Source organism: Parus major, chromosome 1A (genome assembly GCF_001522545.3).
Source record: "Parus major isolate Abel chromosome 1A, Parus_major1.1, whole genome shotgun sequence".
NCBI lineage: Eukaryota > Metazoa > Chordata > Aves > Passeriformes > Paridae > Parus > Parus major.
Window position 1 is genome coordinate 51,651,855 of NC_031773.1, and position 13,172 is coordinate 51,665,026.

Sequence of the window (13,172 nt, forward strand, 5' to 3'; positions counted from 1 at the left end):
AGGAATAAAGAAGTTGCAATGGAATGAAAACCTTATGGTAGTTCTCTAGCCACAGCTTCTAGCGCTAAAGCCTTCAGATTTTGTCAGGTGTTGTTGAGAACATGGTATCTAATTTAGCAGTTAGACAGTGATGGGAGGGTTGATCTGGGCAAGACCAGCTCCAGCAGTACAGCCATGAGCTGACATAAGACCTTCTTTCTGAAGGCATTCATAGTATAAAAAGGGGGGAGGGAAGGTTGTCTGGGAAGATAATTCAAATGGCTGCAAGGATGAGGCTCACCAGAGGAAAGTAATCTGACAGCTCTGGGGTTCTGTATTTTACCTCATCAGTCCATGCAGAACAATTTTTTCCTGACTGCAGTAAGATTCCTTCCATGAATTGCCACTTTGATCAACCATATTCCAGCAATCCATAGCCATTTGCTCTGTTTCTGCTGCTGGTTTTGTAATGCTTATTCCATTCCCAAGAGATTACTTGCAGGTGTCAATTATGATGGAACATAAGCAGCCTCTTAGGGAGATGTAAGAAGTAAGCATCAGAGTTTTAACCCAGATCTGCACTCAAATAAGCCTCCAGTGTAGGCACAGGCTTAGGTCAGGCAGCAGTGATGTGTAAGTGCAGCTGGTGTAGGCATCAGCACAGTAGCTGATAGTGGGTGACTCTCACTTCCAGACGTGTCTAGTTTCTATGCTTTACAGGATCCATCATTCTTAAGGCTGTTCTTTTCTTCCTAAAGCTCAGCTATTACAGGATATCTTTCAACCTCGAAAACCCATTCATCTCCATGCTTTCATCAGCTTGAGGTGAACAAGCTGCAAGGTTGCTCCTCAGGGCTGCACACAGACCTTTTCTCTCAATGAGGTTACTCATGAGCACATTCTTTGTTCCTCCTCCATCTCTGCTGTAATGCTTCAATTTCCATGTGTGCAATTTACACATTGCTTAGTCTTTCATGTCCACTGACCACCCAACCTAGGAGATCAGCTGGGAGAGGACTAGGGAGCAAGGACCCTTATCCTCAGCGGGTTCCTGTGATGCCCCCCAGCAGCCGTAGCCTTAGAGGCTCACTCCCTCTGCTGGTGCTCCCGAGCTGCAGCTGGGCCTTCTCAGGCACCAAAGCAGAGGATGTTCATTTGGTTGAGGCTTTTGCTTAACCTCTTCCTCCAGTGTGGAGGATGTCACTCTCTCACTCTCTTAAAACTCTTTTGTAAATAACCCTGAGCTGTTTGGATCCTGGAAAAGGTGCTTCAAGAGCTTTTCCAATCGAGGTGTGCTGTGTTGATATCTGTGTTGTCACCAGTCCAACTGCAAGAAAAAGGGTGGGAGGGAAAAAAAGAAGGAAAGTAGAATCTGTTTCTTCAGGTTTGGTTTTTAAGCCCAAACACAAAAGTAATATTTTAAGCATTTTGTGGAAGGCTAAAAAGAAATCTTCTCAGGCTGATACTCATCTGTGCTCAAAGCTAAGAGAACAGCAACAACATGACTGCATGAGCAGTGTCAGGATTGTCAGGATCAGCACACAAAGTTGTATGAGAAGAACATCTCAAGACTTTTACATCGTAGGCAATGTTCTGTATCCTTGCTGACCCAGAGTGCTGCTTTTCACTGAAGGACAGATGAAGTCTGTACATGACGCTGCCCCTCTTGCCGCGGCTCTCCTCGCCCTGGCTAGCTCTGGCTCCACAGCCGCTGGCAGCGCCGGGAGTGGAGAACGGTCTGGGAGTTAATTGCCCAAGACCGAACCTTCAGAGCCTGCAAGCCGCCAAGCCCTGCGGTCTCAGGTGCGTCGTGGGTGCCCGATGAAGGCAAGGAGGAGGCTCAGAGTCCCAGGTTCTCTCCAGAAACCAGGTTTATTCTAGGGTCAGGAGCAGTGGATGTGGGAAGGACTGGAAAGGTCAGGGGTAGGACAATCTGAGCACCGAACACTTCTGTGCAACTCAATTTAAGGAGGGGAGGGTACAAACACAGGGACCAATCAGGGCATCTCAGGGGAGGAGTTGGAGGGAGGGTTTACAATGTGGGGAACCAATGGGAACAACACGTGGGAGGGGCGGCAGTCACAATGCCAATGGGGCCTCGAGGGAGGGATGAATGGCAGGGAAGGAGCTAGAACAAAAGGTGGGGTTTACAGAGATTGATGGGGCTCAGGGGCAGGAACAGGGTGACCGGCAGGGAAGGTTCAGGAAAAAGGGGAGGAGTTTACAGAACTGACAACCGGGTAAAACCATTACAACTTATGGGGGGAATAACATCAAGAACAAACCATTTAACTTAAGAATCAGAACAAAACGAACAAACGGCAACATGTACACGTCAATGTCCTCTGCTTAAAAAGTTAACTGCATGTTTTGCTGAGTAAGGGCTCATTAGTTTAGGGAACTAAATGATTCTTAGTTCATCCACTGCTTTAATTCTAGGCCTTAAGACCTCATGAAAAAAATCCAGCTGTTCCCTTTCTAAATCCTTTCAGGTTACTCAAACCTGCTTCACTGTCAGTGAAGGATTTGTTCTTCTTCATAGGCTTGGTTTTGTTTTGTTCTTAAAATGTTTTGTCTGTCTTCATATTTCAAAAACGTTTTAGAGCCCTTTGACAGCACACCAGGTAATGATCACTACCTAGTGTCTGCAGCCTGTCTTTTCAGGACTTTGAGCCAGTGTATTATCAGACCTGCTACCCTCAGTAGGAATGGAATACTGGCTGTCTGTGTGCTGTATCATGCATTTGCTACATATGCAGTCACCTCCTCCCCTGAACTTCATGGAAACTGTGTACATTCAGTAGAGAGCATATTACCTGTACAAGCACACCATCACTGGCACACAAATGCATCTGCATGCTGAAATTGCACTCATAATGTCTGATCTCAAGCTCTTGAGAAAGAAATTTCATTTCTCTAACACTGACACTTCTTTAGAAAACTTTAATGCTTTAGCAAACTGCTTTAGGAACAGAAAATGGTTTTGGCATTATAAGGCCTTACCATCCTTACACAACTATCAACATTCAGCCAGTATTACTTAAAACATTTATTATAATGGTTTGGAAAACATTTTTAACCTCTATGAATAAGATGCATATTTAGCTCTGCTTAAGACCTAGTCCAGCAAAGACCTTTTCAAACGCAGGCATGGGATTTTTTGAAGTGATCCGAGTGCTTTGCTGGACCAAGGTCTTATTCCACAATTCCCACGTGTCCCGTTCATGACTAATCAAGGCTTCACAACTGCTCCCAGTGTGTTTCACTGACAGACTCTTCCATGTCAGCTTAAAAACAAGGAGGATATGGAAGAAAAAATTCCTACTGTCTTGCACCTCCCCTCACTCCAGTTTTAGAGTTTATTCCTGTTCACCAAAAAAACTCTGAGTTAGATATGCTGGATTTCAATTCCTTAAGGTACTTTTTTTGGGTCTTTTTAATCTTGTTCATTCATTGTACTTAGCTAGTTTTAGCCTAGGTATGATGTTCATGGACTGCAGTTCTTGGAATAAGAGTTTACAGGCATAAGGTATGCGCAGAGAAGACACGTGACATGATGATTTGCAGTAGTGGCACCTAGGGAAACAAACAAAAAGAAAGTTAGAGTTGGTCCATAACTTCTGCTGAAAAAACCCAATTGCCACTAGTCACTGTTGTTTTGTCCATCTGCATTTAAACACTGGCCACAGTCCTAGAAGCACCAAATGCTTGAGACACATTTTAGTGCTTAAGTCATAGCTTTAAGTCTTTAAATAATCTGGCTGAAATCAATAGGAGCCTAATGTTAAATCTGCACTTTTGTAGGAGGGCAATCACAATGCTCAGGAGCTAACAGCACCGACTTCTGCTTTTTCAGCACTCACAGTGTCAACAAATTCAGCACTGCATAATGACAGAAAGGAGGTGAACACAGCTAAGTGTTTCTGAAAAAATGGTTAATGGTCCAATTTCTGTGTTATATATATGTCACAAAAAGAAGAGTCAGGAAGAAAGAAAGTTTTTTATATGCAATTTCACCCTATAATGTCTCAAATCATTACACTTTCCAGAAAAGAGGCACTTCTCATCTTACATCTTTAAATATTAGTCAGCATAGAAATTCAGTAGAACTGCTTTAAGCACATTCTTTGTGCTCTTTGCTCTAATGATCTTAAAATTCAGAAGGAAACTGATTTTTTGTCATATAGATATAGCCTTGACTATATAATATATAATAGGCTAGTCAGCCATCTTTGCTGTATTGGGACTCAAATTCAGTGCTGGTAGAAAATACTTCTAATAAATATCCATTTCCAACCTCCCTATTTCTTCATTCTCCTGCATATTCCGTTTTCTGTTTTTGGAGAGTTGAGAAAGCCACTCCTTTGGGAACACAGAGTGACTAAGCACTTTATAATGGTCTAACAAAGCTCCTTTTTTTGTTCCTGTGTTTCAAATTTATATTTCTGGCATAAAGTCATAACAGTCTGAAGATCCAATTAAGGAAGAATTAGCAAAACTGAAGGCTTCTGTGGTACAGAATGAGGCTCACAGTCAATTGCAGGTTTATAACTACTCCCCTAGTCAGCATTTATAAGGATAGGTACATTTTATGGTGGGAGGAAGTGACCTAAATGGGAGCTGTTCTCCAGTGATGGCAAGCAAGCAATTGCTCTCAATAGGAGAGATAGAATTCCTTGCAGGCCCTGGAAGCCTGATGAGACACAACTTCTCTGCTGTGAGCACATGTCTGGCATCTGATTACATCTCCTAGGGACTGAGGAGCAGAGACCACTCACTGCACCCAGCCTCAAAACTACACCATTCTGGGCCTGCTTTGTACTTGAGGGGGACCACCCAGAAAGGTGCAGTAAGCACAAAACTGCACCACACAGAGGTCACAGAAACAAATACTTGAAAGACCACTTGGTATTAGAATTGACATTAAACAGGTCAGAAAAAAGGCAACTTTTACCATCCAAGGCTGAATCGATGGACCAGAAACAAGATTTTTCTTCATGTATATTTTGAAAGGCTAGAGAGATCAAACTAACTCAACTTATTGTCAAAAAAGGACCAAATTTTGCTCATTACATTCAGTGGTGTTCTGTTCCTAAGCACCTGTGCAACAGCTAAGTTTGAAAATCTGCATAAACCCAGTAAATCATAGTAAGTTTCAACCAAATTTTTTACAGGGACTAATTCTGTCATTGCCACAGGAGCCCCTTTCCCCTGTGAAAATACCAGTTCAGGCCCAACACTGATCTGCTGTTACTATCTTGCAGACAACTTACCCAGGGGGCTAGTCCTTGTCTGAGAGGAAGGGCTCATCTTCCATAAGACAAGTGCCCTTAATGCTAGCCACAAACAATGTTTCTAAAAGGTTTCTTGCAGCAATGTCTTATTAATGCCTGAGTCACTGAAAAGGCTCATTTGGAAGTTTCTCTTAATGACTTCGTCTCTACTGTGATGCTCATTACAGGGCCACTTACTTCAGGTACTGGTAGACTCAGTATAAAATTTAGTAGAAGCTCTCTTATTGATTACTCTCACACATCAGACAGCTTTTCACAGAATCAGATTGCAAGAATGTCTGGCTCTGTCTGAGACAGTAGTTTCTTTCACAATTATTTAAGGAGTTACTAAACTTCGCTAGGATCTTCAAAAAGTGAAATGTATTAGCAACACCTTAAAAATAAAATGTAGTATTACTTCTAAAGTTCAAATTCCTGATTTTCTTCAAGGTCCTTTTACTTCCTGTGGATTCTGAAAAATCTTAAAGGACTGCTCTGAAAGTCATGGTCTTACTGAAAATATAATTGAGCTACATCTGCATGTGAGGTTTTTTAAAGGCAGTGCTTTACACATTTAGAAGTGGTTGGTTCTTTGACTTATGGCATGTCCTTCCTTTCACACTACTTCCTACGATTGTTATTTGCATTGTAGTAGTTTTAAGACCTGGGTCAGAAAAAAGCTTCCCTTCTTACATACACTGAACACACCCTCAAGAAAAACAGGAGTCTCAGAAAGAGTTATGGCATAAGAGCCAGCAGGACCATGCTCAGCTGAAAATCACCAATCAGATTAGGATGCTCAGAGAAGGGCTCATCTCTCCTCTGGATTACATGTGTTAACCCACCTCTGTCTGAACATCTGCTCCCCCAGGAGCAGAGCTGCTGCTGCTGTGAGCAAAGGTGGTACTTGGTTTCTGGCCAGAAAGACTTCAGAAGAAAGGTCTGACCAGGGGCAAAAACAGTAGCTGTCACCTTTACACATCAAGAAACTGAGAATATACCTTCCTACTTCAGTGTATCATGGAAAAATCAGCCTTGAGGTACTGAAGTGAATAAAGTCCAATTTCCTGCCTCTCACAATAGATTGATGCTGATATCCAAGATGCAGCAAGTTCCCAACTGTGGTCTTTTGAGGTTTAGAAATTAATCTTTCTCCTCCTCCTTTTAACTCTCCATCTTTCCCCAATGTACATATTAGAGTAAATTGTAATTTGAACGTGCACCATTTATTTTTTCTTCCCTTAGTCATGGGATTCCAGGTCGCCTGTTTTTTGCAAAGCTTGCAATAACCTTGTATCTCAAATTCCTATTGGTTTCACATGTCTGTTTTCTGCTTGCCAGGTCAAAGCAAAACATCTCCCTCACCTCTAAGACTATCTATAGTCCCTTCTATAAACGGAACTTTGTTTATCTTTTAATAGTAGCGGTGCATTTTCAGCGTTCTACGGGACAAATTTAAATCTAACATCTCAAAACTGCCGGAGAGAAAACCCAGTGTGTTACACGAGGTGAGCTCCATACAACTTTGACATCCAGTTTTATGCTTCCCCTACATGAAAAACCAGTTTGTTTTCTGGAGACCAAGTCAGTACTGTTTCAGAGTCTGGTCTCAGAGTAAGACAGCAAGACCATTAGCCAGTCTAGAGGGAAGTTTCCTAGGGACAAGGCATTCAGGCAGAAGCCAGCTGAATTTCCAAACAGACAGCTGCTTGTCTCTAAAGCTCCAACATGGGATCAGTGCATTTGCCTAATGCTTTTAGGAGGAATTCCTTGTTTTACAAGACTACAGAGCAAAAGCAAAAAAAAAAAATTTAGGCAAAATGCCTTGCAAAGATAACAGCATAGAGGGGCACAGTCAAAGAAAACCAAATGCATGGGATTATAAACCCCATAGCTAGAGAAAGGAAAGCAGGGGATATTGCTTTCTTCTCCTATTCTTCTGTACCCACTTTCACTTTTCAACCTTGTGAGGGTCAACATGGGATTGTAGCAGGAGTATCTGTGACTAGCCCAGCCAGTATCCTCATTTCTGCTGGCAGAAGCACCAAGTACATTGACACTGCTGTTCTCCCCTTTCAAAATACAGACAATATCTGGGATTGGGTGCTTGATAATTCCTTGCAAGGGTGGGATGAAAGGTCAGCAGTGGGATGGAAGGTCAGCAGACAGATTGAATGGAACAGCCTGGCTGTGGAAGAGAACACCTCTGCTCCCACAACAGGAGAGATCCCTGGCTCATTGACTACACACTCAATTCAGTCCTAACTTCAATCAGACCACAATAAAGAACCATCCCCTGTCACCATTTTTCCAAATACCAATTTTTAACTTTTTGATTGAAGTGCATAGGACTGTTAATTGATGCCTGTCAGCTCTTGAAAACTAGAAGCACTGTAACCAAGGGCAGTTCTGTTACAGAAGCATTTGACAACTTACCATCCAGAGTACCCCAGCAAGCCACACTGCCCACAAACATCCACTTCGAAGGCATCACTTGAAATCATCAGTCTCTCCAATAAAAGCATGCTGGCTCCATAACCTATCAAGCAATCCCGTTCCATCTCTCCAAGACGTAAACCACCATCACGGGATCGACCTTCAGTGGGTTGCCTTTGAAATAAATATTTGGGAAATGTAGTAAGTATTCCAAAACATACATTCTATGACTCCAGCCTGTCTTCAAACTGTAGGAACAACACAGGGGTTGACCCTACAGAACCAGAGCTGCTGATCTCACACATGTGTTGCTCCTGTACCCACAATATGATGCAGTTCTGTAAGTGGCAACTACAGCATCAGGCCACAGCTTTTTCCCTCACAGAATGCAGTTGAATAAGTGAAAAAAAAAGAATATTTCAAAGAGTATCCAAGACAATCTGGACACAGATTTGGCAGTCTTTCTTGATGAGACATTATCATGTGTAGCTAACAAAATAAAACAATATTCAGCAGCTAATGAATCAATCATCAAGCTAATGTTTCAGCTGAACTACAGCTGATTTCAAAAATAAAGATGGTTTTGATCTGTGAGAGAATACCAAAATAAGTCAGCAAACAAGTAGTACACATATTGCTAACTCATGATTGAAATGGTATTTTTTTTTAAGTAACATTGATCTAGTTTATTTTTTTCATGTATGATGGTTAATAGACTCATTCTACAGGTTTCTCTACACACGTCAAACTCTTATTTTATTGTCTGGGGAGATTCCCTGTCCTTATGATGCTAGAGGAAAATTTTAATAAAGCAATCAAGTATACACTGAAGATTTTGAGGTAAAAAAATAAGGTACTGTATATTAGTTAACATTAAGACTGCTTAAGCCAATTTTTTTGTTGGACACAATCAAAACTTTTAACCTCATTTGTCATTCTGCAATTTCATGGTATCAGTTCTACTCTCATGTACCAGCACAATGATGTAGTACTTAGGTTGCAAATATCAGAGCAAACTATGAAGCAAAAACAATCATGAATTCCTACAGCACTAATATACTGCATGCATTTAAATGAATATTTACATCTTAGTATATTCCCTGAAACATGACAGCAAAGAGAAGGAATTTAAAAGAAGTTACTGAACTTCATTGCTCCCTGAAACCTCACATTTATTTGCTGTTTCTGACACTTGTAGCAGTGTAATCCACCTAAAATATTCAATGACAGATCTGGACCATTACTTTTGGAGAATACTTTGTTTCTATTATTTCCAAGAACTGAATTTGTTAAGCTTACTAAAGATAGTAAAAAGTGAGATTTTGCCAACTTGCTGCAAACCACAGGAAAGAATTTCTAAAAGCCTTCAACAGCTAATAATCCTTTGTAACATGTAAAAACTTAGCCTAATTACCAGACCAAAATATCTTCTAAAGATGCAAATTGTATTTGTTTTTAGGGAGAAGCAGTTTCTCTTACTCTGACCACACTGGAACCTTAAAACTAATCTGCTTGTAATTCAAATTGTCCTTTTCATTCATATAACCTTCTGGTTTTCCCAGTGTTGGAAAAATGGATAGAAGTTGTTTACATCCTGATTAAACTCCCCAGGGCCCCCTCCCCAGATGATGGCACCACCACTGCTGTTTTAAAGGACTAACCCTGTGGTGAATGCAGTTTCTCCTCTGAAGTGTCAGGAGAGAGATTTTAAAAGCAGTTTGGACCTCCAAGGAATCAGGCATTTGCTGCAGTGCCAAAGCTGTTTTTATGAACTGACTCCTATAATACTATTTAATACTCAAGACTGCTTTCTGAAGTTTGACCTGGTGCTGTTCTACAGGACAAAATGACAAAATAGTTTTACAAATTTGAGCCTAAATAGTCTCACCCCAATTCTGACAGGATAAAACCTCTGGAGAAAGTATAGTACAGGACCTCAACTCCATGCATAGATATGCCATGGGTCTTCCAACAGATACAGGGTGAAGATTTTTAAGGCAGGTGAAATTCCATTATAAAAAAACACAAAAAGCTCCCCAAACAAAAAAAAAAACCAACTAGAACATTTGGCTGTTAAGTTTCACTCACACTGTCAGTATGATCTCCTTAAAAGAAATCAAATCAAAATCCTGCCTACCTAAAAAGTAGTTTTCTAAAGTGCCAAAAATTTCAATATTGAGATTGAACCTTTGAAAGGAGTCTATCTTCTGCTTCCTAAGATTATCAGAGTCTTCTTCCAGCTCACATGAGTTTTAAAAGTCCTCATACAAAAAGTTATTTAAAATGTTAAAACAGTACTTATAAAGCATTTGTTCTTCCCCTTTCCCACTATACACATGTACACTGCAGCTGTTGCCCTGGGCAACTAATTTCTTTCTTTATTCTAAATATAACATCAGAAAACAAAGCAGACTCTTGAAAATAACATTGGGAATATCATTAAAAAAAGGTATTTTTAATATTAAAGAAAAACCTAAGTTCTTAAAATCCTCAAATGCTAAATAAAATGCAGTGATGCTTTAAATAATAATAAAAAATAAGATGTCTTCATTCTATTTATCTGTTGTCTTTAGAAAAAAAAAATCATAAACCAATCAACTTCAGTGTTTTTAAGCACATTAAGAATTTATTTGCACTAATTCTGCATTTTCTGCAAGAACAGTGGGTGATTCCTTGTTTCACTGGCCAGAGGGGGAAATGAGTCTACCTCCATGGTCTCAGCAGATCTCCCTTGTGCCTGATAAGGAAAACTAGTGATTAGTTTGAATGGAGTTGTTTGCTGTAGCACTGATCTCCAAGAAGTGGAACATTACCTAAAAAACACTGCCTGAAGGAGGAGGAGGGGGCATCCCATGCTCACAGAGCCCCAGAGCACAGAGGGGAGCCCTGAGTGGTGTCTGTCCCATTGCTCCCCTGCAGCACAACAGGACCTGGCACATCTGACATGTCCAAAGACACACGGGTGGCAGCTCTGACCATGTCCATCAAAACAAATATACATGCAGAAAGCTCACATTGCTCACTTATAAGGACAATTAAAAGCAGCTTATCTACTAAAAAGATTCAGCAGGACTGGTATCTGGGCAGCACCACATATAGAACTGTGTTACAGATTAATTGTCAACTACCCATGGCATTGAAATTAAGGATTGTATTTCATTTCGAGTACCACTCCAGAGGGCAACATCCTGGTGGCTTTTGACCATGTTGACAAAGAGTGCTGCTTTGCAATTCTGCAAAGTCTTGTTTTAATCAGAACAATAGCTAGAATCAGTAATGATCAAGAAGCTCAAGTATTCTGCCTTATTCCAGATGGAAATACAGCTTTGCTCTGTCACTTAGGGTACATTTGATATATAATAAAATGCATTTCAAGACAATGACGGCCAAATTCCACGTTGGAAGCTGTTACAGGATTACTTTTAAAATCAAAAAAGAATGTTAGATGCAATCTACTCTCCAGGAAGTGCAATGGATGATAAAACAATAGCAAATATGAAAGCTGGCAATGCCGACTCTCTCAGCAGAGGCAATGGCAGTAACAAATGTTTAATTATTTGAGGACAAAAAAAAATCCTGAAAGAATAGTCAAGAGGCAGCATAAATTGAACATCCACTAGCTTTCCTGAAAGTCAAATAAGGAGCCCTAATTACACAGTATGATGCTACTGATTGAACAAAGAATTTGCAGAAAGTAAGGGATGGGAGAAATCACACAACCTTCACCTTTACATATAAACATTACATTGACTTGGTATTTAGGCTTCATTTAAATTCAGTATCTCTAAACAGCTGAGAAGTTGAGGAGGCAATACAAAGGCACATCAAGGGATTTAGGTAAACCAGGAGTTCCAGTAAATCCTGTGTACCGTTAGCTAAGAACAGAGAGTTTTCACTTTCATATGAAGGACCAATATAATGCTTAACACACTGAAGAACAGAAAATGGGGCAGACAACATATTTGGGAATATAATTTATGTTCATATAGGCAAGCAGCTGTGGCTGTGCTACACCTCCATCAATGTGGTTGATGAAAAAGTTCAGTCAAGTGACAAAATCTTTTCTTGATTTCCTTCCCAGTTCAACCACTGGTATTTATTTCCATGGAAAGCACAAGTTTGTCCTATAGCCAGTGTGAGGTTGGAAAGGAAATAAGCAATGAAAAGCCAAAGAGGAAGACACCTCTGTACCAAGTACAGCAGAGACCTGCCCCTCCTTTCTCTAACAGCACATCAACAGGTAGAAGCTGCACTTAGTAAGAGCTGTTGTGCAGCCAGGCAAAGCAAGAGTGGTGCATCCTCACATGATCAGAGGCCTAAAAAGAAATGAAGAATTAAAGAATACAAATCATGCTTGTTATAGGGAAGAGGAAGGGTGGGATAGACACGACTGTGCTTACATCTTAAAAACAGTACGAAGATTTCTATGGTCAGAATCAGTACAAGGTTTGACTGGTCAAAAAGAAGAGTACCACCATGCAGGAGGTGAGGTATAACAGTCTACATAATAACCCAGAAAAACTGGCAAAAGGACGTCTGGAATAATCTTCACTAGAATATACAAGATTAGCTGGAATTTAATTTTCTGGCAAGTTTCAGTAAACAATCCTATTGTGGTGGAGAGAAGTGAACTAAATGACCCCTCAGAAGCATCCCCAAAGCAAAGCCTGTGCCACTAAACTCTTTTTTGTGAGCAAGGAATATCAGAAACTTTGAACATGAGTGCAAGCAGACACAGACCTTGGCTTTAAGGAGAAAAAGTAAGTAGCAGCAGTAAAAGCAGGAGGCTTCAATTTCCCTAAAGGGTTTCTCAAAGTGTTGAAATATTAGACCGTAATTTAAAATTTTTTCCTTCTACTGAGAACTGATTTTGTAAAAGTAAAAATGCTAAAGAATAAACAAACCTCTTAAAATACCTATGATATGAGCTATTCGACATGAAGGGCCCACAGCATGTACTGTGAATCAGACATGGTGTTTTTACCAGCTGCTAGCAGAAGTTTGAGAAGCAAACTCAAGTTTTGAACCACACAGAGCACACCTGAACCCACAGAACAACCTCCTGCCACAGTCTACTGCCAGAGTTTTTAGTTTGCAACAATGTAATAACAGTTCATAGCACTTTGAACCAAATATCACAAGGTAAAAAACTTGGTTTTATAGCAATGGGTCAGCTGGGCACACTTCTGTGTGTACACAAGAATTTTGTGCTTAGCCTGTAATACCTGGTGAGCACTGCTCTGGGTCCTCGAGCTCTTGCATGCATTTTATCCAGCACCATGTGCTTCAGTTTCTGGTAATACACAGGACCAAAATAGATATATGCCTCCAAAGGCTCCCTGAAAGAATAAAAAACAAAGCAAAACCAACATCCACAGTTAGCACACATCTACCTTAAAAGAGGCAAAGGTGTCATGTACAGAAGAAATGTGAACTAATTTGGAAATGATGAGTCCTAGAAAAATGTGTTTGGGCTTTCTGGGC

The 13,172-nt window shown here is 40.5% G+C and overlaps 1 protein-coding gene across 1 annotated transcript in view; it reads right to left on the reverse strand.

Annotated features, from left to right (window-relative positions):
- Window positions 1-1,832: 1,832 nt before the first annotated feature.
- The window catches only part of POLR3B (RNA polymerase III subunit B), a 72,736-nt gene continuing 61,396 nt past the window's right edge, over window positions 1,833-13,172 (reverse strand). The window contains exons 26-28 of the mRNA XM_015628557.2: window positions 12,914-13,027; window positions 7,689-7,862; window positions 1,833-3,555 (exon numbers count right to left, since the gene is read on the reverse strand). Of these exons, the coding sequence (XP_015484043.1) occupies window positions 3,426-3,555; window positions 7,689-7,862; window positions 12,914-13,027 (418 nt within the window). The 3' untranslated portion in view covers window positions 1,833-3,425. The remainder of the gene's footprint in view (window positions 3,556-7,688; window positions 7,863-12,913; window positions 13,028-13,172) is intronic.